At 46.2% G+C, this 25,974-nt stretch overlaps 1 protein-coding gene across 1 annotated transcript in view; it reads right to left on the bottom strand.

Annotated features, from left to right (window-relative positions):
• The window catches only part of KLF9 (Kruppel like factor 9), a 38,269-nt gene extending 18,904 nt beyond the window's left edge, over positions 1–19,365 (bottom strand). Inside the window, exon 1 of the mRNA XM_033237116.1 lies at positions 17,571–19,365. Coding sequence (XP_033093007.1) covers positions 17,571–18,075 — 505 coding nt within the window. The 5' untranslated portion in view covers positions 18,076–19,365. The remainder of the gene's footprint in view (positions 1–17,570) is intronic.
• Positions 19,366–25,974: the final 6,609 nt, after the last annotated feature.

The following is a 25,974-nucleotide window of genomic DNA, read 5'->3' as shown; positions in this document are numbered from 1 at the left end:
CTGTAGAATTATGGTAGCACAGGGAGTTAAGTCACTTTTATGCGTTTTTGTTAAGTTATTTTTAAGCTCGACTTTTTGCCTCTTATGATTTATTAGTGTTTTTCTTGGGCACTGTGCACACTGAATACATTTCTGAACCTCAATGGGAACTGCCATATAAACAGCTCATCTTTGTACAGACTAGGCTTTTATCTGTTAGCACATAGGGTAATAAGTGTTCTGTAAACATGATTTGTTTCTCTGGACATTAAAATGGACAGACTGGAATTAAAATGAAGTCAATGGCTTTGAAGTTCACCCTGCTGCTGTTATACTTGTTCCATGTGAGGCTTTTGGTATCGGCTTCTAGAACATCCACTCAGGAGGGCCAGTGGGTGTTTGCCTAAGCATATGTAATACCTGTCAAAACCATCTATCTTCTGCAAGACCCTCTGTACCTTCACTTACGGCCTATCTGTCTTTCAGGCTGAACTCCAGAGATAGTTCAGAGCTCTTTCCCATCAAAAGGAAGAAAAATATATAGAAAACAATTATCGTACTGTTTGCCTGTCATTTTGTCAAACTCTGTTCTTTGGAAAATCCTGTTGGTAGTTCTAAATGGGATGATAGCCGGGCATGGTGGCTCACACGGGTAATTCCAGCACTTTGGGAAGCTGATGGGGGTGGATCACCTGAGGTCAGGAGTTCAAGACAAGCCTGGCCAACCTGGTAAAACCCCATCTCTACTAAAAATACAAAAATTAGCCTGGCATGGTGGTATGTGGCTGTAATCCCAGCTATTCGGGAGGCTGAGGCACCAGAATGGCTTAAACCCGTGAGGCGGAGGTTGCAGCGAGCCGAGATCGTGCTGCTGCACTCCAGCCTGGGCAGCAGGGCGAGACTTTGTCTCAAAAAAATACAAGTAGTCCTGGCTAACACGGTGAAACCCCGTCTCTACTAAAAAATACAAAAAACTAGCCAGGCGAGGTGGCGGGCGCCTATAGTCCCAGCTACTCGGGAGGCTGAGGCAGGAGAATGGCGTAAACCCAGGAGGCGGAGCTTGCAATGAGCTGAGATCGCGCCACTGCACCCCAGCCTGGGGACAGAGCGAGACTCCGTCTCAAAAAAAAAAAAAAAATACAAATAGAAATAAATAAATAACTAAATGGGACGATGGAGTGAATAGGTGTTGGTTTTGCCTGTCTGGCATTTGTTCCCTTTTGAATAATAAATATAACACATTAAATTCCTTTTGGCGGGGGGAAGGAAATCCCTTTTCCTAGCGAGGGGAACTGAGACACACAACACCTGGAAAATCGGGTAACTCCCACCTCAATACTGCGCTTTAAGGAAACAGGCACACCAGGAGAATATATCCCATACCTGGCCGGGAGGGTCCCACGCCCACGGAGCCTCCCTCACTGCTAACACAGCCGTCTGCGGCGATCTATCCGCAAGGCGCAGCAGCGAGGCTGGGGGGGGGTGCCCGCCATTGCTGAGGCTTAAGTAGGTAAACAAAGACGCTGGGAAGCTCGAACTGGGTGGAGCTCACAGCAGCTCAAAGAAGCCTGCCTGTTCTGTAGACTCTACCGCTGCGGACAGCGCACAGCTGCAGTCCATTAGGGGAAAGAGCGGGGCCGTGCAGACGCGAACGACTCTGTCTGACAGCTTTGGGGAGAGCCGTGGATCTCCTAACGCGGAGGTTGAGATCTGAGAACGGACAGACTGCCTGCTCAGGTGGGTCCCTGACCCCTGAGTAGCCTAGCTGGGAGACATCCCCCACTAGGGGCAGTCTGACACCCCACACCTCACAGGGTGGAGTCACCCCTGAGAGGAAACTTCCAAAGAAAGAATCAGACAGGTACACTCGCTGTTCAGCAATATTCTATCTTCGGCAACCTCTGCTGCTGACACCCAGGCAAACAGGGTCTGGAGTGGACCTCAAGCAATCTCCAACAGACCAACAGACAGTCCTTCTGACTGTCAGAAGAAAAACTATCAAACAGGAAGGACACCTATACCAAAACCCCATCAGTACGTCACCATCATCAAAGACCAGAGACAGATAAAACCACAAAGATGGGGAAGAAGCAGGGCAGAAAAGCTGGAAATTCAAAAAATAAGAGCGCATCTCCTCCTGCAAAGGAGCGCGCAGCCATCGCCAGCAACGGATCAAAGCTGGTCAGAGAATGACTTTGACGAGATGAGAGAAGAAGGCTTCAGTCCATCAAACCTCTCAGAGCTAAAGGAGGAATTACGTACCCAGCGCAAAGAAACTAAAAATCTTGAAAAAAAGTGGAAGAATTGACAGCTAGACTAATTAATGCAGAGAAGATCATAAACGAAATGACAGAGATGAAAACCATGACACGAGAAATACGTGACAAATGCACAAGCTTCAGTAACCGACTCGATCAACTGGAAGAAAGAGTATCAGCGATTGAGGATCAAATGAATGAAATGAAGCGAGAAGAGAACCAAAAGAAAAAAGAAGAAAAAGAAATGAACAAAGCCTGCAAGAAGTATGGGATTATGTAAAAAGACCAAATCTACGTCTGATTGGGGTGCCTGAAAGTGAGGGGGAAAATGGAACCAAGTTGGAAAACACTCTTCAGGATATCATCCAGGAGAACTTCCCCAACCTAGTAGGGCAGGCCAACATTCAAATTCAGGAAATACAGAGAACGCCACAAAGATACTCCTCCAGAAGAGCAACTCCAAGACACATAATTGCCAGATTCCAAAGTCGAAATGAAGGAAAAAATCTTAAGGGCAGCCAGAGAGAAAGGTCGGGTTACCCACAAAGGGAAGCCCATCAGAATAACAGCAGACCTCTCGGCAGAAACTCTACAAGCCAGAAGAGAGTGGGGGCCAATATTCAACGTTCTTAAAGAAAAGAATTTTCAACCCAGAATTTCATATCCAGCCAAACTAAGCTTCATCAGTGAAGGAGAAATAAAATCCTTTACAGATAAGCAAATGCTTAGAGATTTTGTCACCACCAGGCCTGCCTTACAAGAGACCCTGAAGGAAGCCCTAAACATGGAAAGGAACAACTGGTACCAGCCATTGCAAAAACATGCCAAAATGTAAAGAACATCGAGGCTAGGAAGAAATTGCATCAACTAACGAGCAAAATAACCAGTTAATATCATAATGACAGGATCAAGTTCACACATAACAATATTAACCTTAAATGTCAATGGACTAAATGCTCCAATTAAAAGACACAGACTGGCAAACTGGATAAAGAGTCAAGACCCATCAGTCTGCTGTATTCAGGAGACCCATCTCACATGCAGAGACATACATAGGCTCAAAATAAAGGGATGGAGGAAGATCTACCAAGCAAATGGAGAACAAAAAAAAGCAGGGGTTGCAATCCTAGTCTCTGATAAAACAGACTTTAAACCATCAAAGATCAAAAGAGACAAAGAAGGCCATTACATAATGGTAAAGGGATCAATTCAACAGGAAGAGCTAACTCTCCTAATATATATGCACCCAATACAGGAGCACCCAGATTCATAAAGCAAGTCCTTAGAGACCTACAAAGAGACTTAGACTCCCATACAATAATAATGGGAGACTTCAACACTCCACTGTCAATATTAGACAGATCAACGAGACAGAAAGTTAACAAGGATATCCAGGAATTGAACTCATCTCTGCACCAAGCGGACCTAATAGACATCTATAGAACTCTCCACCCCAAATCAACAGAATATACATTCTTCTCAGCACCACATCGCACTTATTCCAAAATTGACCACATAATTGGAAGTAAAGCACTCCTCAGCAAATGTACAAGAACAGAAATTATAACAAACTGTCTCTCAGACCACAGTGCAATCAAACTAGAACTCAGGACTAAGAAACTCAATCAAAACCGCTCAACTACATGGAAACTGAACAACCTGCTCCTGAATGACTACTGGGTACATAACGAAATGAAAGCAGAAATAAAGATGTTCTTCGAAACCAATGAGAACAAAGATACAACATACCAGAATCTGGGACACATTTAAAGCAGTGTGTAGGGAAATTTATAGCACTAAATGCCCCAAGAGAAAGCAGGAGAGATCTAAAATGGACACTCTAACATCACAATTAAAAGAACTAGAGAGGCAAGAGCAAACACATTCAAAAGCTAGCAGAAGGCAAGAAATAACTAAGATCAGAGCAGAACTGAAGGAGATAGAGACACAAAAAACCCTCCAAAAAATCAATGAATCCAGGAGTTGGTTTTTTGAAAAGATCAACAAAATTGACAGACCGCTAGCAAGACTAATAAAGAAGAAAAGAGAGAGGAATCAAATAGTCGCAATAAAAAATGATAAAGGGGATATCACCACCGACCCACAGAAATACAAACAACCATCAGAGAATACTACATGCCTCTACGCAAATCAACTAGAAAATCTAGAAGAAATGGATAATTTCCTGGACACTTACACTCTCCCAAGACTAAACCAGGAAGAAGTTGAATCCCTGAATAGACCAATAGCAGGCTCTGAAATTGAGGCAACAATTAATAGCCTACCCACCAAAAAAAGTCCAGGACCAGATGGATTCACAGCTGAATTCTACCAGAGGTACAAGGAGGAGCTGGTACCATTCCTTCTGAAACTATTTCAATCAATAGAAAAAGAGGGAATCCTCCCCTAACTTTTTTATGAGGCCAACATCATCCTGATACCAAAGCCTGGCAGAGACCAACAAAAAAGAGAATTTTAGACCAATATCCCTGATGAACATCGATGCAAAATTCTCAATAAAATACTGGCAAACCGGATTCAGCAGCACATCAAAAAGCTTATCCACCATGATCAAGTGGGCTTCATCCCTGGGATGCAAGGCTGGTTCAACATTCGCAAATCAATCAACGTAATCCAGCATATAAACAGAACCAAAGACAAGACCACATGATTATCTCAATAGATGCAGAAAAGGCTTTTGACAAAATTCAACAGCCCTTTATGCTAAAAACGCTCAATAAATTCGGTATTGATGGAACGTACCTCAAAATAATAAGAGCTATTTATGACAAACCCACAGCTAATATCATACTGAATGGGCAAAAACTGGAAAAATTCCCTTTGAAAACTGGCACAAGACAGGGATGCCCTCTCTCACCACTCCTATTCAACATCGTGTTGGAAGTTCTGGCTAGGGCAATCAGGCAAGAGAAAGAAATCAAGGGTATCCAGTTAGGAAAAGAAGAAGTCAAATTGTCCCTGTTTGCAGATGACATGATTGTATATTTAGAAAACCCCATTGTCTCAGCCCAAAATCTCCTTAAGCTGATAAGCAACTTCAGCAAAGTCTCAGGATACAAAATTAATGTGCAAAAATCACAAGCATTCTTATACACCAGTAACAGACAAGCAGAGAGCCAATCAGGAATGAACTTCCATTCACAATTGCTTCAAAGAGAATAAAATACCTAGGAATCCAGCTTACAAGGGATGTCAAGGACCTCTTCAAGGAGAACTACAAACCACTGCTCAGTGAAATCAAAGAGGACACAAACAAATGGAAGAACATACCATACCTCATCAGGATAGGAAGAATCAATATCGTGAAAATGGCCATACTGCCCAAGGTTATTTATAGATTCAATGCCATCCCCATCAAGCTACCAATGACTTTCTTCACAGAATTGGAAAAAACGGCTTTAAAGTTCATATGGAACAAAAAAGAGCCCGCATTGCCAAGACAATCCTAAGTCAAAAGGACAAAGCTGGAGGCGTCACGCTACCTGACTTCAAACTATACTACAAGGCTACAGTAACCAAAACAGCATGGTACTGGTACCACAACAGAGATATAGACCAATGGAACAGAACAGAGTCCTCAGAAATAATACCACACATCTACAGCCATCTGATCTTTGACAAACCTGACAAAAACAAGAAATGGGGAAAGGATTCCCTATTTAATAAATGGTGCTGGAAAATTGGCTAGCCATAAGTAGAAAGCTGAAACTGGATCCTTTCCTTACCCCTTATACGAAAATTAATTCAAGATGGATCTAGAGACTTAAATGTTAGACCTAATACCATAAAAACCTAGAAGAAAATCTAGGTAGTACCATTCAGGACATAGGCATGGGCAAGGACTTCATGTCTAAAACACCAAAAGCAACGGCAGCAAAAGCAAAATTGACACATGGGATCTAATTAAACTAAAGAGCTTTTGCACAGCAAAAGAAACTACCATCAGAGTGAACAGGCAACCTACAGAATGGAGAAAATTTTTGCAACCTACTCATCTGACAAAGGGCTAATATCCAGAATCTACAAAGAACTCAAACAAATATACAAGAAAAAACAAACAACCCCATCAAAAAGTGGGCAAAGGATATGAACAGACATTTCTCAAAAGAAGACATCCATACAGCCAACAGACACATGAAAAAATGCTCATCATCACTCGCCATCAGAGAAATGCAAATCAAAACCACAATGAGATACCATCTCACACCAGTTAGAATGGCAATCATTAAGAAGTCAGGAAACAACAGGTGTTGGAGAGGATGTGGAGAAATAGGAACACTTTTACACTGTTGGTGGGATTGTAAACTAGTTCAACCATTATGGAAAACAGTATGGCGATTCCTCAAGGATCTAGAACTAGATGTACCATATGACCCAGCCATCCCACTACTGGGTATATACCCAAAGGATTATAAATTACTCTACTACAAAGACACATGCACACGTATGTTTATTGCGGCACTATTCACAATAGCAAAGACTTGGAATCAACCCAAATGTCCATCTGTGACAGACTGGATTAAGAAAATGTGGCACATATACACCATGGAATACTATGCAGCCATAAAAAAGGATGAGTTTGCGTCCTTTGTAGGGACATGGATGCAGCTGGAATCCATCATTCTTAGCAAACTATCACAAGAAGAGAAAACCAAACACCGCATGTTCTCACTCATAGGTGGGAACTGAACAATGAGATCACTTGGACTCGGGAAGGGGAACATCACACACTGGGGCCTATCATGGGGAGGGGGGAGGAGGGAGGGATTGCATTGGGGAGTTATACATGATATAAACGTCATGCACATGTACCCTAGAACTTAAAGTATAATAAAAAAAAAATAAAAATAAAAATAAAAAAAAATAAAAAATAAAAATAAAAAATAAAAAAAAAAAGAAAAAAAAAAAAAAAAAAGAAAGAATTGAGGACGAGCCCATAAAGTGAAACCAAGTTTATTAGAGAGTAAATAAATAAAAGGATGGTTACTCCATAGGCAGAGCAGCACTGAGGGCTGCTGGTGGCTTTTTCTTTTTCTTTTTCTTTCTTTTTTTTTTTTAATTGAAATGAAGTCTCGCTGTCGCCCAGGCTGGAGGCAATGGCACGATCTCGGCTCACTGCAACCTCCACCTCCTGGGTTCAAGCGATTCTCCTCCCTCTGCCCACGGAGTAGCTGGGATTACAGACGCGTGGCACCGTACCAGTTAATTTAATTTTTATTTTTAGTAGAGATGGTGTGTCGCCATATAAAAAAAAAAAAAAAAAAAAAAAAATAAATTTCCTTTTGGCAACAACTCCTTCACCATTCTGGGTACATGTGATTCCAGGGAGGGTGACCCCACACCTCCAGACCCAGAGATTGGATGTGACCCAGTCATGCCATAGTGATTCATTTCAGGGATGGGGCACACAATCTGAACTAGTCATAGAGCTTAAAGCCTGGAACTTTTGCTGGAATCATTGGGAATGGAAAACCGTCTTTCCTTGGGGCTTGCTTAAGTGGCAGGATATGAGTCTGGAACTGTGGGCAGCCATCTCACCACTATTTGGAGACAGCCCTGCCAACCCCATGAATGAGGCCATAGCAAAAGGCAGCAAAACTGACCCATAGAGAGGCAGACACTGAGTGCCTGTATCCACAGACACCGAAATGAGAGCTACCCCTAGATGTGTTTGTAACCTGAACCAATAAAGTTTCATTTTTTTTTTTATTAAGCCAGTCCCTGTTTGGATTCTGTTGTCCTGACCAATACAGCTTTGGGCCCACAACCAGGTTATTTTTCTTTTTTTTTTTCTTTTCTTTTTTTTTTTTTTGAGAGCGGAGTCTTGCTATGTCACCCAGGCTGGAGTGCAGTGGCGCGATCTCGGCTCACTGCAAGCTCCGCCTCCCGGGTTCCCGCCATTCTCCCGCCTCAGCCTCCGAGTAGCTGGGACTACAGGCGCCCGCCACCGCGCCCGGCTAGTTTTTTGTATTTTTAGTAGAGACGGGGTTTCACCGTGTTAGCCAGGAGGGTCTCGATCTCCTGACCTCGTGATCCACCCGCCTCGGCCTCCCAAAGTGCTGGGATTACAGGCTTGAGCCACCGCGCCCGGCCTCCAGGTTATTTTTCAATGGGAAGGAAGAAGCTTCTGGATAACTATGGAAAATACAGATTAGGTGTGGTCAGAGTCCAAGATTTCTGCTGACACTCCTAACTGAGGTTCGTGAAAACCAACCACAAGCCAGAGTTAGAACAACAAAAGAGTAGACAGCTGAAGACTGGTGGCTCTGGGACCAAACCCAAGAGAACCACGTAAAACACAGGGTCTCTTCCCACTGGCGGAAACCCAAGGGTCTAGATCAGCAAGCATTCATGCCCAACTCCACCCACCTAGAGACAGACTAGGAAAATTCCAGTGTAACCTTGAACTAGGTTAACTAACGCCCAGTCTGATTCCTCCTATTAAATGAGAATAGCACCTTTCTACCTCACAGGATTGCTGTTGAGTTTAAATGTGACAATGCATGTAAACCATTTAGCTTGGAACCAGACATATAATAAATGTTAGATATTATCATTATTATCACTATTAGTCACAAAATCCAAGGTGCCTGGTACCAGCATTTTACATAGCTTTTTGCAGGTAAGTCACTCAATAAATAATTTAAGTGAACGAGATGGCCAGGTGCAGTGGCTCATGCCTATAATCCTAACAACTTTGGGAGGCTGAGGTGGGCAAATGGCTTGAGCTCAGAAGTTTGAGACCAGCCTGGACAACATAGTGAAACCCAGTCTCTACAAAATATACAAAAATAGGCCGGGCGTGGTGGTGTACATCTGTGGTCCCAGTTACTTGGGAGGCTGAGGTGGGAGGATTGCTTGAGTTGGGGGCGGGGGAAGTGGGGGCAGAGTGCAGAGAGTGCAGAGCCAAGATCCTTCATGCCACTGCACTCCAGCCTCAGTGACAGAGTGAGACTGAGTCTCAAAATAACAATAATAATAATGATAATAATAACAAATAATTTAAGTGAATGAGGCAGTGCTGGACTAATCTGGAATTCTCAACAAAAATTCTAGGAATCAAGGGTTTCCTGGACACACATATAAATTCTTTATTTTTAATTATAATGGTGTGCTAAATGATGTAAACACCTCATCTGAATTAAGCCTCATAACAACTTCATAAATATGTAATTACTGAGCTCCATTTTACAGATGAGAAACCTGAGGCTCAGAGAAGGTAAGTGGAGCCTGAGTTGTCATAAATAGAACGGTGGAGACAGGATTCAAAAACCCATGTCTGAGGGACCCGAAGGCCTGTGCTCTGACGACTCTGTCTACTGTCTCTGTACTGAAGGTAAAGGCCCCTCACATTCCAGTTCCTCAGTCTTGGCTGTTCAATATGAAATGGGTCAGGCCGTACTCTTCCTTTCTAACTGACTGTCTTATCAAAGCTAGATCTCTGGAAGAGAGAGATGGTGAAACCTTTTCTTCTCCCTCTATTTCTCTGGGCCAAGATGATCTGTAACTTTGCTCCCAGTTCTAAAATGTCCAAAGAGAGACTTTTGTGTTTTTGTCCCTTGCCTATTCCACTGGTTCCCACTTTGGTTCAAGTCAGGCCTTTTGGGAGACACTCCCTTCCACAACGACGGAGGCTCAGCTTGGAAAAATGTTCAAACTTCATTGAAGACGTAACACCACGGACTGCATTTCAAATCCTTGTCATTGATTTTGTATGGCTTAAGCTCCCGTCTCTTATTTTACTCTATTTAAATAAATGTCCCCACTTTTTAAAAAGACTCAATCCTTAACTGTAAGGATTGTTTTTTCTCCTGTTCAAATTCTCCTAGATTCCTTTTTCCTGTTCAAATTTGTGATCATTCTCAGTTTCATTAAAAAATAAACAAAGTCAAAGGCCCAGTAGCAGCAGCTCTGGCTTACATCATGAGCAAATTGGTTCTCTCAGCTCTAGAACCTTTAGATTTCAGATCCAGATTCTTCACTTCTCATCTCAGTATTCCGAAGTCAATTATGCCACACTAGAAACTGAGATTAAAAGAGAAGCCTTCGGGCACACCATCCAAAAGGCTTTGGACACACACAGCAATGAATGCCCTGGGAAGGTACCATGTATTTAAAAAAAAAAAAAAAAAATGGGTGCATTTCACTCCTTCAGTGGGGATCACATTCTTATGAATAATAATGTTAGTCCTATTATTTGCTGAGGGGACTGCTTGAGGCTGGGATAAAACAAATGTTTACTCGTGGCCTTAATGCATCAAAAAGGTATTAAAGTTTCAGGAGGATTCCAGGTAGGCAGTGGTAGGAAACCTCTCAGCAGCTCTGCCTTGGACTGTTTCAGAGAGTGCTGCTCCCATAAAAAGGGCATAGGCCACCCTACCTAACTCCACCTCTGCCCTTTCACTTGGTTAACTCCATGAAGCAGCTCTTTAAGGTGAAAAAGAAAAATGTTAATGTCCCAGGAGAGCAAGGGGGGAAAAGAATTCAAATGAAAGTACTGCAAAGAATTCAAAAGGAAGGAAAAATTCCTAGGCACCCACAGAGCCAAGCTTGAAGCTAGGGGCTTTAGCATGTTCTGCTGACAAATGCTTCCAACTACCTAGTACCCTCATGAGCTGGTGAGGCTCTGGGAGATTACACAGTATGACCACTCCCATGCTAGTCAAGGTAGAGAGGTGGCTTTTGAACCCTGGTAGTGTGCTTTGAAGCCCTCCAAGTCCCCCCAAAACGTTTCAAGAGAATAATCCCCATCTCTCTGAGAGAGGGTGGGGATATGCTTTCTTAAAGACAAAATGATGGATGTGATGACCTCCCAAGGTCACTTCCAACCTCCAAGTTCTATTCTTTTGATACTAACAACTGCTGCCACCAAGTACTCTGAGTTAAGCCTAGGCCTGTGACTAACTTCCAACAAAAAGTGGGGCGGAGAGAGAGAGCCAGGATTGCTCAAAGACCACTGAAAGAGGATCTCACTTCTTTCCCTTTTTAACCATCTGTGGGGTTTTTTTCTTCGTCTTCCTTTTGCCCCTCCTTTCTGCGTGTGTTGCATAGAAACAGAAAGTGCCTTTGTACCAATTACTAGGCACTAATTTACGCTCTTCAGTGGGCGCTGGGCTTGCTGGAGAAACATTAGGAAAAGGTGGGAGGGTCGGATGTGGGGGAGGATTCTAGCAGTGGAGGAAGGAATGGCATGCTACAAGCTTTTTCTCCAAGCCTGAGAACAGCCAAGGGGAAAGAGAGAGAGAGAATAAAAAAAAAAGAACACGGAAGATTTGGAAGTGAAGACTAACAAATGCGACAAAGCTTTTTTTTTTTTTTAAATGAAGAATGGTAATGATCATAAGGCATTCAGAAAGCAAACTGATGGGGTAGAAAGCAGGCTCCAACTAGAGCATGTCAGATTGTTTTAGGGGCTTCTGAAAGAGTAAAGACCGGGAAATCATCCGCCCACTTTTCTTCTCAATGAACTTATTAAGGAAAACCATTGTCAGCCATTTTCCCAATATGTCATATGATGTTTCTCCCTGGGAAGTTCAATCTGGGAATTTCCCACAGATGTTGCAGAATGACTAGTCCTCGGGATAAGCGTCAACAATTGAGACAGGAATGTAAATCTGACCCTCATGTTCAGAATCCAAGAATTCATTTCCCTCAGCTTACATCTTTGTGTCTGAAGGTAATGGGGTGTCACCATTCAAGCGGCACTGTATTTACTCTGGTATCTCCCTCTCTCACGCAGGAACCCACTTATATCCTTGCCCTCTCTTTTCTTACCACCCACAGAAGATGTGAGAGGAAAATCAAGGGAAACAGTGTGCGTACTCTGTAATCTGACCCCACTTGTGTTTTCTATTGTGAAACAGTAATCTTGCCAGCAGAAGATTCTCAGAGGCTCCCTGACTTTGTCTTTGCTAGGGCAGATAGATGCAGGATGACACAGGACACGCAGGAAATGAGGGAAGAAAGGCAACTGGTGGCTCCTACCTTGCCACTAGCAATAAGAACTGTAGGGTCCTGACAGCCTACAGCCCCAGGGTCAGATTTCTGCAGAAAGCTGGGGCTGAAGAATAGTTTGGGCATCTTTCACTTGATTCAAGGGAGTTTTAGCCTCTTGTCTAAAACCCAAAAGCAAACCCTATAGCAAACCCTTGCAGCCTTAGAAACCCATCTTCTATAGCTAGAAGCTATGTGGATGCAGCCTTTTGCATAGCTTGTTATTCTTCCCTAATAGGATACTTGATATCACTCCTGAGTGGGGTGGGGCAGTACCATCTCCCAGGGGGCAAAAATTGGTTCTGTGACAGGTGAAAAAGTCTTAGCTATTATGATTTGTCGCTTTCAGAAAGGGGCATAGTCCATAAACAGCTCAAGTGTATGTGTGGAATTAAAATGTAATGGGGGAGGCCAGGCACAGTGGCTCACGCCTGTAAGTCCAGAACTTTGGGAGGCCGAGGTGAGCAGATCACTTGAAGTCAGGAGTTCGAGACTAGCCTGGCCAACATGGTGAAACCCTGTCTCTACTAAAAATGCAAAAAATTAGTCGGGTGTGGTGGCACACACCCATAATCCCAGTTACTCTGGAGGCTGAGGCAGGAGAATCAGTAATGGAGGGGTCAATTATGGAAAAAGGGTAGAGAAACAGTTACCTGTGCAAGCCCCCCTCAGGCCTAGTTGTAAATCTATGTTGGATGAAGCAAGTTGGGTTATGAAATGCCATTCCCTATCACTTTGGGGAGCCCTCTGGAAAGAAAAATGGGGTAGAGATAATGTGTCCCTAAGGATCCAGGCACAGGGCTTCCATTCCACTAACGAAGAGAAGAGATGGCAATAAGGGCTGGGCAGGGCCTACTTAATGGGCAGCCAAGCAAGCTAAGGCTCTCTAGTCTAGGGCAAAGCCTTGCCCTGTCTCTAAGGCCCCACCTCCCAGGCAATGAAGATGAGTTTTTCCTCATACCTCTGATGACATCAGACTCTCCTTGACCAAACAGTTGACTCCAAAGCCTTTTACAGTAATTAAGGGAGAAGAGTGCAAGAAGCTCAGGGCAACCTCATGCCTTTAAGCAAAATTCCCACCTAAGTTAGAGTTGGCCAGTGATGAACATTCCTAGAGGGGCCAAAAAAATCTGTTTTCCATATTGGAGGACAACTTCTACTACAGAGACTGTCCAGGTCCCTCACACCAAGTATGCCAAGGATCCCAAGAATGTGTTCGAAGAGGCTAAGGAGAAGCACAAGCCGCCACTCCGGGCTTTTGTAGCTCCCATCTCTCCTGGTTTTTTATGAGCCTCTTTTTGCACTATATATATATATATACACACACACACACACTGAATATATATATATATACACACACTGAATATATATATACTGAAAAATATTTTTTCATAGAACTCGGGTGTGATGTTGGAATTTGGGGTTTTCTCATCTTCAGAATCCTATAACCAGTGTTATCAAACTCAACCCATTGTCAACACTTGGCGATGGCTGACTTAAGCCCCTCCAAAAAGAGAATAAGATGGCACCTGGCATAGAAACAAGGCCTAAGGTTTCTATCATCCAGATATCAACCCAGCATGATTCAACATCAGCCTGTTCTGATGACTTCTGAGCTGGAATTAGAATGTAGTTGTTTCCTTCTCCAAACGATAACACGGCCTTTACCACCCACCCCCCAAAATCTGCCCATACTCTACGTGAAGGGTATGTGCAAAGTCAGGAGACTTAGGATAAACTTCATGTTAATTACATTTTCAAATAATATGCTTGATATATTTTCATATAAAATACTCCAATAGTTCTAAAATTAATCTGAAACAGTACAAATACATCATAAAGTGTCCAAAAAGTCTGGAAACAGGAAAAACAGTATATTTGTTGCATCTTTTTTTCTTTAGATTAACAATGGATCCACTGCTTAAACTTCAGAGGTATGTCACCGGAAAAGATCTGCTCTGGTTGAAGAAAAACAAACTGAACACACTATTTGAAAATGTAAATTAACATACTGCTTAAAAATAAGTTTATCTGCCGGGCGTGGTGGCTCACGCCCATAATCCCAGCACTTTGGGAGGCGGGCGGATCACAAGATCAGGAGATCGAGACCATCCTAGCTAACACAGTGAAACCCTGTCTCTATTAAAAATATAAAAAATTAGCCGGGCGTGATGGCGGGCGCCTGTAGTCCCAGCTACTCGGGAGGCTGAGGCAGGAGAATGGCGTGAACCCGGGAGGCGGAGCTTGCAGTGAGCCGAGATCGCACCGCTGCACTCCAGCCTGGGCGACAGAGCAAGACTCCGTCTCAAAAACAACAACAACAACAACAAAAAACAAGTTTATCCAGTGTTTCCTGATTTTTGAGGTGAAGTTCTGTATATTATACACAAACTATAGAACCCAGCATTTCTGAAGGGGCTACTGTGTGTGGAACCCTACTAGGTGCTTTATAGATGTTATCTTTGTACAAGAACCTGTGACTTGAGGATAGTAGCCCTATCTTGTGGATTAAGAAAGTGAGGCTTAAACAAAGCAGAGGTTGCAAACTTAAAGGCTTAAAAGACATCATGTAAATTATTAAAATATGAAGTACTGCCCCCATATCATGATCAGTTCAAGTCAATTGTTGCTAGGCTGGAATTCAGGCCCAGTTTTGCCAGATCTTTTGATTTTTCCAGACAAGTCAGAAATGTGGACTCATGCCATAATCCTCTGATTTTTAGATGTTGGTAACTAATTAAATTTTTACAAACCCTGTATTGACCAAGCCAAACAAATCTGCAAAGCAAATTCAGCAGCAAGCCTCCAGTTTGCAAACTCTGAATTAAAGTAACTTGCTTATGGTCTCAAACGAGAACACAATAGGACAAATCAGAACCCAGCTCAGTCAGCTTCAACTGTGTCTTTCCTCCCAGCACACTACAGAAGTAGCAGCACTGAATTAGAAGAAAATCTGTTTGAATGATTCAACTTCTAAAGCTGGTGTAGAAGTGGTCTATGGAAGTGGCAGCTGTATGTGTCTCTATAAGGAAGTGAGCAAGCTGGAGGGTTTCTTACGGGAACGTTAGCAGCACTGAACAAGGGGGTGTGGCAGGGAGTTCAGCTCTTAAAATCTTCACAGAATGCAGACATTCCAAATGCCCTCTCTGCCCACCTTCTTAATTTAATACCAGCAGAAAGAAAATTAGGAAAGCTCCTTACCCTACCCTAAAGTCAATTTAAATTCAAGTTGTATCTGAAACTTCCAAATGCATGAGACCTCCAAGTCTCTTATTTAAAGTAACCTTAACACATACCTCCTCTAGCAGGAATACACTTCTGACAATATTAACTCAGGCCGAGGTTTTGTTCAACCGTGCACTAAGATTAGAGATCCCCAAAACATAGACACCTGCAATCACCATATCCCTAGGTTCAAAGGACTGTAGCACTTCAAGCTGAATGAACATCTCACTTCGTTTTCCACTCCTGACTGGGAAAAAGGTTCTCCTGAAACAGCTGAACCGAATGACTTGCCTTATGGAGAATTAAGGAGCAGCACGCATGCACGCACACATAAGCAGCCATTTCTATAAATGCCTGAGAAAAATCACTCAGACGAATGGCCCAGAACGCTGGAAACCCTATTCCTGAGTCGGACAGACTCTGGCAGCTCACAGAGGCACTGCAGGCCTCCCTGGCTGCACGACTGGGCAGCTCCCTGAAGGAGAAAATGTCTTTGCTCAAGGTGGCAGTGGGTGCCGATGGGAACAACTGAACTCGGGGAACATGGCTGACACAGCCAGGCCCGCCCAGCAGCTGTTGGTGAGTAACATCCTCCGGTTAATACACCCCTACTTCACCCCCAGAGCCATACTAAAGGTCACATCCCCCAACACAGGCACATGCCTTTCAGCAACCTTACAGACACAAACCTTAAAACGTGCTGTTTTATGGCAACCTAGATGATGACCCGAAACAGAACCTAATTTTGCATTAACCATGGAGGAAATTCAGTCTGATTCCGGTGCCAGCAGCCACCTCCACAAGAAGAAGTTTCCAAAGGAAATGGAATGAGAAGCAGTTACGTGACCTTTCTTTTAAAAAGGAAAGCAAAACAAAACAAAAAACCCCAATCAAGTATCACTTTTTTTTCCGTGTATCATTTTTAAACCACAGGCCCAAGACCTCATCTTAAAAGTATCGAAGTATTACACCAAAAAATGACAACACTTTTCCAACTAACTCCAACAATACCCTCTCAAACACGGTGTCACAGGACAGAAGCAAAAGGCTTATCTGAGAGGAACAAGCCCCGCCACCTCATCTGAATGGCGTTTGTAAAAGAAGCGTTCGGAAGATGGTCAGACAGCATATCCAAATGTGAATGCTTTCCAACTTTCACCGTGCATGTTAAACACAACCAAGAGAACTAGATGACCCAAGTCCCTTCAAGTCTCCAACGCCCATTTTAAAAGGCAGATAGATGTCTTTCTGGCCACATTCTTGTCCGGCCCTTCCTCTCATCCTCCCTGGGAGGAACTATTCCCTGAGGCCTCCAGAACCGCCCAACATTCATTACCAAGGTTGACCTCCGGCAAGGACCACACCTCCCTGCAAACCGCCTGATTCAGGGGTGGAGGGTGCGACCTAAGTCACATGGCCAAAAAAAAAAAAAAAAAAAAAAACCAAAAAACTCAGCTCTGAAATCTGGCTCATTAGGAAGGCTAATGAGTGAAGTTAACCACCATTACTTGATCAAACTCCTCTGCTCCCTGAAGCAGGTTTATTTTAAACCTCTCGGGGGACTCCTGGCCAAATTTAAAACCACCTTGGCAAGCCCAGAAAAGTAGCAGGCATCCAGTTAAATGAGTCCTTAGTCATCCCTAAAAGGCTCGAAGTAAAGTGCGCCGCGTCCCCCCTCGGTTTCAACCACTTTTCTGCAACCCGACAAGGGAATTAAATAAAAGATACGCCATCTGACTTCCCCGCTGCCAGCGTCTTTCCCAGGTGGGGTGGCCCCACCGTCGCAGGGTGCGGGAGTCCCGGGGGCGGGGCGGGACAGGGGAGGGGCGGACACCACTCCCCGCGAAGCCACGCACCGCACTCGCTCTGCCCGCCAGTTTAAGGCTCTCGGTGGCTCCCGAAGGCCGGGGACAATTAAGGAGAGAGTTAGCTTTCCGCCAATGCACATTTAAATTATTTAAAGAGTTAAACCGCATCTTATCCAACATGTTTGCACCCTTTCGGCCGAGTGCAGTGTCCCGAACGCCCAGGAACACTGCCTGGCCAAAGGTTAACTAACCCCAGAGCTCCGGGCGAGAGGGCGGCGCCGCTAACCTGTATGCACTCTGTAATGGGCTTTGAGATGGGAGGATTTTCCATAGACTTTCCCACAGCCACTGTAGGGGCACTTGTGCCTCTTTTCGGAGGCGTGTTTCCCCTTCGCAGCCACTCCAGGGTGGAGGAGGGAGAGCGGGCTGGGCGCGCTGCCAGGATCCTGTCTCTCCTCCGGGCTGTGGGAAGGACTCGACCCAGATTCGGTGGTCACGTCGCTGTCGGATCCCATATCCTCATCTGGACTCTCCAGACTGTCGCTGCACACGGAGGGGGTCTGGATGGGTCGGTACTTGTTCAGGTCCAACAAGCTCTTGGCGATGGTGACCAGCGTGCAGTAATCCTTCCAGGTGTCCCCCGGGTCACCGTGCTCCTTGGTCACCTCGCGCTCAGGTAGTCGCAGCCGCTCGGCGTCCGGAGCGCCCCCATGCTCCGGCACCGCAGCGCGGTTCGAAATGGAAACCAGACACTGGGCAGCCACGAAGTCCATGTAGGCGGCCGCGGACATGGTGCGGGCGACGGCAGCCCAGGCGGCGCGGCCAAACTTGGCGGTGGTTGCGGAGGTTCGGCTCGCCCTGCCCTGGCCTCGGACGACGAGCGCGGCGCGGCGCGGCGCGGCGGCCAAGGGGGCGGAGGCGCGGGGCGCTTCCGACTCGCAGGAGCGCCGAGGCGACCTCAGCCCCTCATCTTTACGTAACCGGCAGCGCCTCCGCACGCAGCATCCACGGCCCCGGGCTCCGCCGCGCCGCCGCCTCTAGCCGCCGCCCCTGCCCCGCGCGGGCCGCGATCCCCCGACGGGCGCGCCGGCCCCTCTGAGCCGGCTCCCTTGGAAAGATGCCACACGTGGCGGTCGCAAGTTTATTCGACTGAAAACGCCCCCGAGGCGCTGGGAGAGGAAACTGCAAGAGAGGTGCACGCCCTCGGCCGCCTCTCCGTCGAGCCAAAGCCCCAGGACATTCACCCGATCACCCCGACGCGGGTGGCCAGGGCCCCGCCGAGCGCCAGGTCTAAGAGACACTTATCCCCGAGTCCACTGACGGCTTCTGAGCCCCTGCTCCGGCCGGTCCGCACCGTTCCGGCATTCTCTTGCTCAGTAACAATTTCGCAGAATCCCATCACGTCACAAACCAAACCCCCTCCAATTGGCCAGTGGGGAGGGTGATTCAACTCTGTTTACTTTCTCCCCCTGCCAGTCAGAACGGCCTTTCAGTGGAGAGGTGCGTCTAGAACTGAGGCGTGCGGCCAATCCGACTGTTCCGTTTCACTGCCTCGTGCTACCCCTACAGCCTCGAAAACTGACATTTAAAAGGGTAACAGCTGGGAGGCAGGGAAGGAGCAGCCGCACACTTTCGGAATGCCTCGCGGTCCCGTGGTCGGTCCGGGCCTCCTGGCTCACGTTCCAGCTTGCGGAGCTCTAGGACACATCTTCCCTAGTCAGTTGCGCTCGTTCCTACTATGGCAAAAGAGAACTTCAGCTTCGGTTTTCCAGCTCCCAAACAGTTAAGTGACTTCCTGCAAACGCTACAGTCCCAGCAACCAGCCTTCCAATCAAAAGTAAGTTGGTTGATGTCACTGGCATTGGCTCGGCCAATCAGAAGGGCGTTTCGAAAGCAAGCGCTCCACACTTGTAAACGCGAAGAGCTGTAGTGAAACTGGACACATCTTTGTATTTTGTGTTGCTGGTAGTAAATTTGAGTTATGGATGAGAGAACAGGGGTGATGAATAAACGCAGTATGAGTCTATAATTTAAAAAAAGCCATTATGTCAGGATAAGTCCAAGAATAAACACAAATGAGTAAGAATTCGTTTCGTTATATATTTTTTTGGATTCAGCGTACTTTGGGGCAGATGTTTAAAAATTCTTCATCCAATACATTAACTATGACCAATTCATCTTAAAAAAGCAGTGCTAACAAAAGTTCTGGTTTTACAGCATAGCCTTTTTACTCCCTGAGATTCTTCCACTGAAACATCCCATCTTTGCTTGTCATATCTCTTAATTCCTCTACTTCTCCGGTGCAATTTAGTCTAAGTAAATTCTTTTTGCTTTATTTGGAAGCTATTTTAACCCACTTTCAGATAAATGGAGACAAAAACCATTAACTTGTGTAACTTTTAATAAAAACCCACCATTCTTAGCTCTTTTTCTTTCCAGAGCCCCTGCTTGGTTTTTAGGACATGTTTCTCTTCCCTCACTTCACAAATGTGGAGACTGAGATACAGAAAAGTGACTTATTTATCTTATTAGATTAGACAGATAATGACAACTCAATAGAAACCACAAGTCTCCTGATTTCTAGCTCTTCGTGTTTGCAACTAAGCCCTTTTGGTTTCGTGAAATATTAACTGTGCGGAACAGATTTTTAGGGACTGGAACAAGTCCTTAGCCATGGAATATTGTGGCATTACTTGGTCAGCAATTAGTATGGGTCTTGGAGTCTGATTAACTTGGTTTACCCCCCCTCTGAATTAATGATGCGGTTATTTTCCATCTTGATAGCTAGGAAAGAATATAGGGCTAGTTCTTTTTTTTTTTGAGACTTGAGTCTCGCTCTGTTGCCCAGGCTGGAGTGCAGTAGCGAGATCCTGGCTCACTGCAAGCTCTGCCTCCCGGGTTCAGGCCATTCTCCTGCCTCAGCCTCCCGAGTAGCTGGGACTACAGGCGCCCACCACGACGCCCGGCTAATTTTTTTTTGCATTTTTAGTAGAGATGGGGTTTCACCGTGTTAGTCAGGAAGGTCTCGATCTCCTGACCTCGTGATCCGCCCACCTCGGCCTCCCAAAGTGCTGAGATTACAGGCGTGAGCCACCGCGCCCGGCCTCTAGGGCTAGCTCTTTTTGCAAGAAGCATACTGTCAGCACAACTGATTAAAAATAATTCACTTTCGTGAATGTGAGAGGTACCTGATTCTGTGTGATGCGGATTCAGTGAGTTCCCACCCTGACCTCCACTGGCTATTAACCTTTGTTAATAGAAAGTTACACCAGGTTCTGGTCTCCAAGGGAAGAGTCTCAAATTGACTCTACCAGTTTGAGGTCTACAGTAGTTTCTTTTGACTTTGTTTTTAAAGTGGTACATCAAAAAAAAAAAGAAAAAGAAAATTAAAAAAGAAAGTTAGCCAGGCGTGGTGGCTCACACCTGTAGTCCCAGCTACTCAGGAGGCTGAGGCTGAAGGACTGCATCAGCCTAGGTCAAGGCTGCAGTGATCCCTGATCACACCACTGTAGTCCAGCCTGGGCAACAGAGCAAGGCCCTGTTTTTCTAAAAATAATAATAATAATAATAATAATAATAATAATAATAAAGGGTGGCTCAGGTAAGTAAGAGTATAATACATTAAACAAACAAACCTGATGAGACCAGTTCAATAAAAGTGTACACTTTAAAACAAATAAAGAAAACAACAAAAAAATATTAAAGTGGTACAGGGAAGATATTGCAGTAGGTGACTGCAGGTGGAAGAAAGGTATAGATGGGGGATACTGGGCAACCAAGAATATCATCACCATCAGCATCATTATCACTGACCCCTTTCATGGAGGGCTTACTATGTGTCAGGCCCTGTACCAAGCACCTTGCATGCGCCCTTACAACAGCCCTGTAAGGTAGCTATACAGTGTATAAAAAACTCCAAGCCATCTTGGAGTTCTTGCATTTTTAGAACTTAATCTCTTAATTTTAGAAAAGAATTCACTGAAGCCCAGGGGAGTTTGCCTACTTCGTGATTTTTCTGGGACAAATTTTGTCCCCTAGGATACATGATCACTTAGAAATTGCACCTTTGCCTGCCTCCTTAAGGCCCAGTGCACATACCAGCGGGATCTCTCCAGGATCCCTATGATTATGGCCTGTACAACCCCTCAGACTGGCATTTTAACTGGGATTGTACTGGTGAAACAGACTGCTCGGGCCCGGACATCTATAGATAGCCCTAGGACCACCATCATCATTATTCCAGAATAGAGGAAAAGTCTGTATCTTTCCTTGAAGATTATATAATCCAGGAATTTGAATACATCAATCACTTTAGGTTTTTTAAAAATATAAACTTTTCCTTTCCTTACTCCGTGCCAGCTTTTCTTTAATTCACTTTAATTTCACTTTGTTTGAACTGGACATAAACACTGAATTCTCCAAACTCACTCATTTCAGAATTATAAAAGAAAGTAATAAAAGAAAACTGAGATTTCATCCACATGAATGTCTCACACATTTACAAACATAACTGCTGCTTGACTTGATTTAGAATTATCTTTTTAAACCCAGCAATTCTAGAACCGTAGAATGCTTTCTCTTTTTTCTCCTTTTCCACTCATTCATTCTCCAGTATTTATGTTCCTGGCAATGAGCTGGGCATGCGGGAATACAGAAATGAAAAGAGACTCTGTCCTCCATGAAGTTTATATGTTAAAAACATATATATAAAATAACATATCAGCAAATAATAATTTCTATGTCAGGATTTTTTTTTTCTTGTATTTTCAACAGTGAAGTTTCCTTGGGGGTGTTGGAATGTGTTTTATAATAGTTTTATGATTAAAACCAGCTTGGGCTGTTTTGCCAGCATGTGGTTGTCCCAATTAAATGTTGGCAAAATAAATGATCCCAAATTAATATGAATCATTCCCAATTAAAATAATATATCACTGAAGTATATATTATGCCACATATATGTAAGAGGTCTGTTTTCCCCCGTTAGTCTTTGTAAATACACATTTTCAAATCCACACAAACCAACCAGAAGGAGCATGAAAATCAGACTATAAGTGTGCTTCTAGTTTATGCTTTCCTCTCTAAATTCTGCCTAACAATTTGCTTTATTATCCAAGTTCTCAAAACAGTGGCTTATGTGCCTGTAGCCAGAACATATAAGCCTTGTTTTCTGTGCATCCTAAAATAATTACAGTATTATCATTATTAGCTCTAACAAGAAGTAGTGCCTACAGTCAGCTGTTTCTTTCAGGGTTGTAGACCACTGTGAGGAACTGGCCTCTGGGTCTGAGATCAACTCTGTAACCTCAGGCAACCTCTAGGAGCTATTTCCTTATCTGTAAATCGATGGGATTAGATTAATACATCTCCAATAGTTCCTCCCAAACTCCAAACACCTCAAGGAAGCTAAAAAAAAAAAAAACCTAGAGAAAAAAACTGGAGCAAGACTTGGGTTCTTTAAATACCGTCTCATCTGCTGTACATCTAGAAATACTGCTCTTTATGGCAGTGAAGGTCAGAAAACCTTAAATAAACATTTAATGGATAGCAGACACAAATATAAATGTGTTCAAAATCCCTTAATTTTATGGTCTCGATTTTTCTTTCTTCAAGCTGGTTCGCAGAAAGTGGAATGGGGGTTCAAATAACCTATTCTTTTTCCCTGGTAAATTTTATTATTTATTTATTTATTTATTTTTGAGAGACAGTCTCACTCTGTCGTCCAGGCTGGAGTGCAATGGCACGATCTGGGTTCACTGCAACAAACCCCGCCTCCCGGGTTCAAGCGATTCTCCTGCCTCAGCCTCCCCAGTAACTGGGATTACAGGCATGCGCCACAATGCCCGGCTAATTTTTGTATTTTTAGTAGAGACGGGATTTCGCCATGCTGGCCAGGCTGGTCTCGAACTCCTGACCTCAGGTGATCCGCCCGCCTCGCCCGCCCAAAGCTCTGGAATTACAGGCGTGAGCTACAGCGCCTGGCCCAAGGTAAATTTTTCACCCTAGAGGGGAGTAAGGTATTTCCTGGCATATGCATCACAGATTCCCAGGCCCCTCCCCTGGAGATTTTTATTCAAACTGTGCCCCAAGGCAGGGTTTCCCCACCTTGCAAGGGTGGAGCTAATCACCTGGCGCTCGATTTAAAATACAGATTGCCGGGTGTCACCCCTGCTCAAGGACCAGGGAAGTTCGGGCTAAAATCACACTCTGTAGGTATTGGGTTCTGCCAATTCTGGCTTTTCTCACTCTTTCCTGCTGGGAGGCGTGGACCGTGCCGGGCAGAACTGCCAGCCTCCAGGCGGGAAGGAAGGAGGAGAACAGATGGCCCACTGGGGGTAGAGGATCACGTGTTGGACCTCATTCTGGGCTTGATCCAGACCTCTCCCTTTCAGGGCCCAGCCCCTCCGGCTCCAGCGACCCCACCTAGGCACACAGAACATATGTGGAGGAAACCAGAGTTCATTTTGGTGAAAGAAGGGGAATCAGGGAAGGAGGCGAGCTTGAGGACGGGAGAGGCGGGGCTAAAGGGATAAGGCTTCCAACAATGGCGATGTTCCTGGATTTTGAAATACAATCAGGTAAAGCCCGATCTAGTGGAACGCCCGTGGCCATAATGACAGTTAACACCCTAGGGGCTAGAGGGGGAAGGGAGCTCAGGCCAGCGCGAAAACTTGCAAGCCGCCCTACTTTGCTCCCGCCCCACTTAGCAGCCTTCCGCAAAACTCCAGCCCTCCTCTGCAGCGCAGAAAGGCCGCCCGTTCATGCATATGCAGGAGGATAAGTTTAGCTCGCAACCCCCCGCGCTCCGACCGGCCCAGCGCGGCACTCGGTGAATCACCGGCGCTCGGGGGCGGGCGCTCCGCTCCGGCCGCGGACTGGCGGGCGACTTAGCCACTGGCGGACCGCGCGGCCCGGCCTGGCATCGCCCTTTTAAAGTCTTCCGCAGGCGGCCGCCGCCGCAGCAGCCTGAGGAGGCGAGTTCATCTGAGGACAGTCCCAGTTCTCAGAAATCCCTTCCCTGCTGGAACATCAAGCTCCCTTTACTGCAGTTGAACAAACTGCCCTAGATTGGGGGACAAGGAATCCGCCCCAAACTCGTGCAAGGAGCTCCGGGCGCCCACGCCCACGTGAGCTAACCTTGAAATTAGCCCCTGCACCCGGGAGCGCGGGGCTGGGAGTGGGTGGGGACCGGGGGGGAGCCCCGTGCGGCCCGGGCCCTCGCTTTGCGCTCTCCGCGTGCACGTACCGCCCCCGCCGCTCTGTTTCATAACTGTGGCGGTGTTGCATTTTTTTCTTTTAATCTCCCGGGTAGGTGGGTGTGGGGTGCGTGTGTTGGGGAGAGGGCAGGCCACCTTGGCCACCTTCCATTCCCCACGCCCGCGAGGAAGAGGAAAACCTGCCCTGCGGTCCTCCTGGGAACACTGCAGAGTAGGGTGTCGAGATGACATCAGCTTCTAAACATAGCCAGCACCGCACCGCACCCCAACTCCAAGGGCTGCGGGGGTGGGGAGTGGGGGAGGCGGGTGCTGCTGTCCCCGGGCGGGGCGGGGCGGGCAGGCCGGCCAGGCTGTGCGGGAGGAGATGACTTTGCAGGAATTGTGCTCCCAGAGTTTACAGGCAGATCTCTCCCTTGATGGCCCGGCCAAGGGGTTAGGAAAGATTCCTGCCATTCCGTGCTCTCCCCTACCCCACAAGTACCACACGCACGCACACACGCACTCTTGGATTGAATGTGCCTTTATTTATAAATCAACTCAGCCCCAGCCGTAGTGCCCAGGTTCGGTCCGGTCCCGGGAGCACCCACGCCCCGCGTCTGCCTCCAGGCTAAGCCTGCGAGGGGGTCGGTGCAGCCCTCCCAGTGAGTCAGATGGGCTGTGTTTCCTGTGGTTGTTGTGGAACAGTTTGTCCTTTTTACTCCCCGCCCCCCCGCCCCGTCTCCACCCCCTTGGTAAATATAGCGCTCACGTTTCATCATCTCTTTGTCCAACGAGTGCCAGACACCCCGGTCCGCGGCCCCCGCCGCCTCCCTCCTCCTCTCCGCGCGGTTACCTCGCATAACCCCGCGCGGGCAGGCACTGGGCAGCAGCTCTCCCCGCGGCCGCGGCCGCGCCCACCCCGCCCCCAGGGCTTCGCGCCGCAGCACACTCCCACCCCATTCTTCTCCCCTCCCCTGCTTGCAGTTCCCACTTCTGTAGGGCCCCCATGCTCTTGTCCCACCCCCTCTACTCGGCGTCCGGGTGCTGGGTCGAGACGTGTGTGGGTGTTGGGAGGTAGATATCTTTTTTCCGAGCCGTAGGCGTCACCCCTACGCCCAGGCCCAGGCCCAGTGCTGGATCCTGCACTTTCCCAACCCCCCCTCCCAAGTTACAAGGTTGCCCTCTGTTCCCCTCCCGAGCGCAGGTGACGAGCTGCTGAGACAGTGTCTGATTCACCGACAGCTGAACCAGCTACTGGTACTTGAGGGGTGAGCGTTTGCTGAACCGTTTCCCTCCCACCTCCCCCAACCCCCTACCCCGGTGGGGAGTGGGCTGGAGGGTCGGGAGAGGCAAGGTGGATGACAGCCGAGAAGTGCGTGCCTGCGCTTCCCTCTCTCCCTCCTCCTCCCACTTTCATTTCCACACATACAGCCACCCACCGGGGACCGGAGGCGGCTAGTGTTCTCTGAACGCCGGGAACTGGCTCTCTCTGTGGTC

This window comes from Trachypithecus francoisi, unplaced genomic scaffold (assembly GCF_009764315.1).
Source record: "Trachypithecus francoisi isolate TF-2019V2 unplaced genomic scaffold, Tfra_2.0 Lachesis_group16, whole genome shotgun sequence".
Lineage (NCBI taxonomy): Eukaryota > Metazoa > Chordata > Mammalia > Primates > Cercopithecidae > Trachypithecus > Trachypithecus francoisi.
The sequence above is the reverse complement of the archived record's forward strand: the minus strand, read 5'-3'. Positions and strand labels throughout refer to the sequence as shown.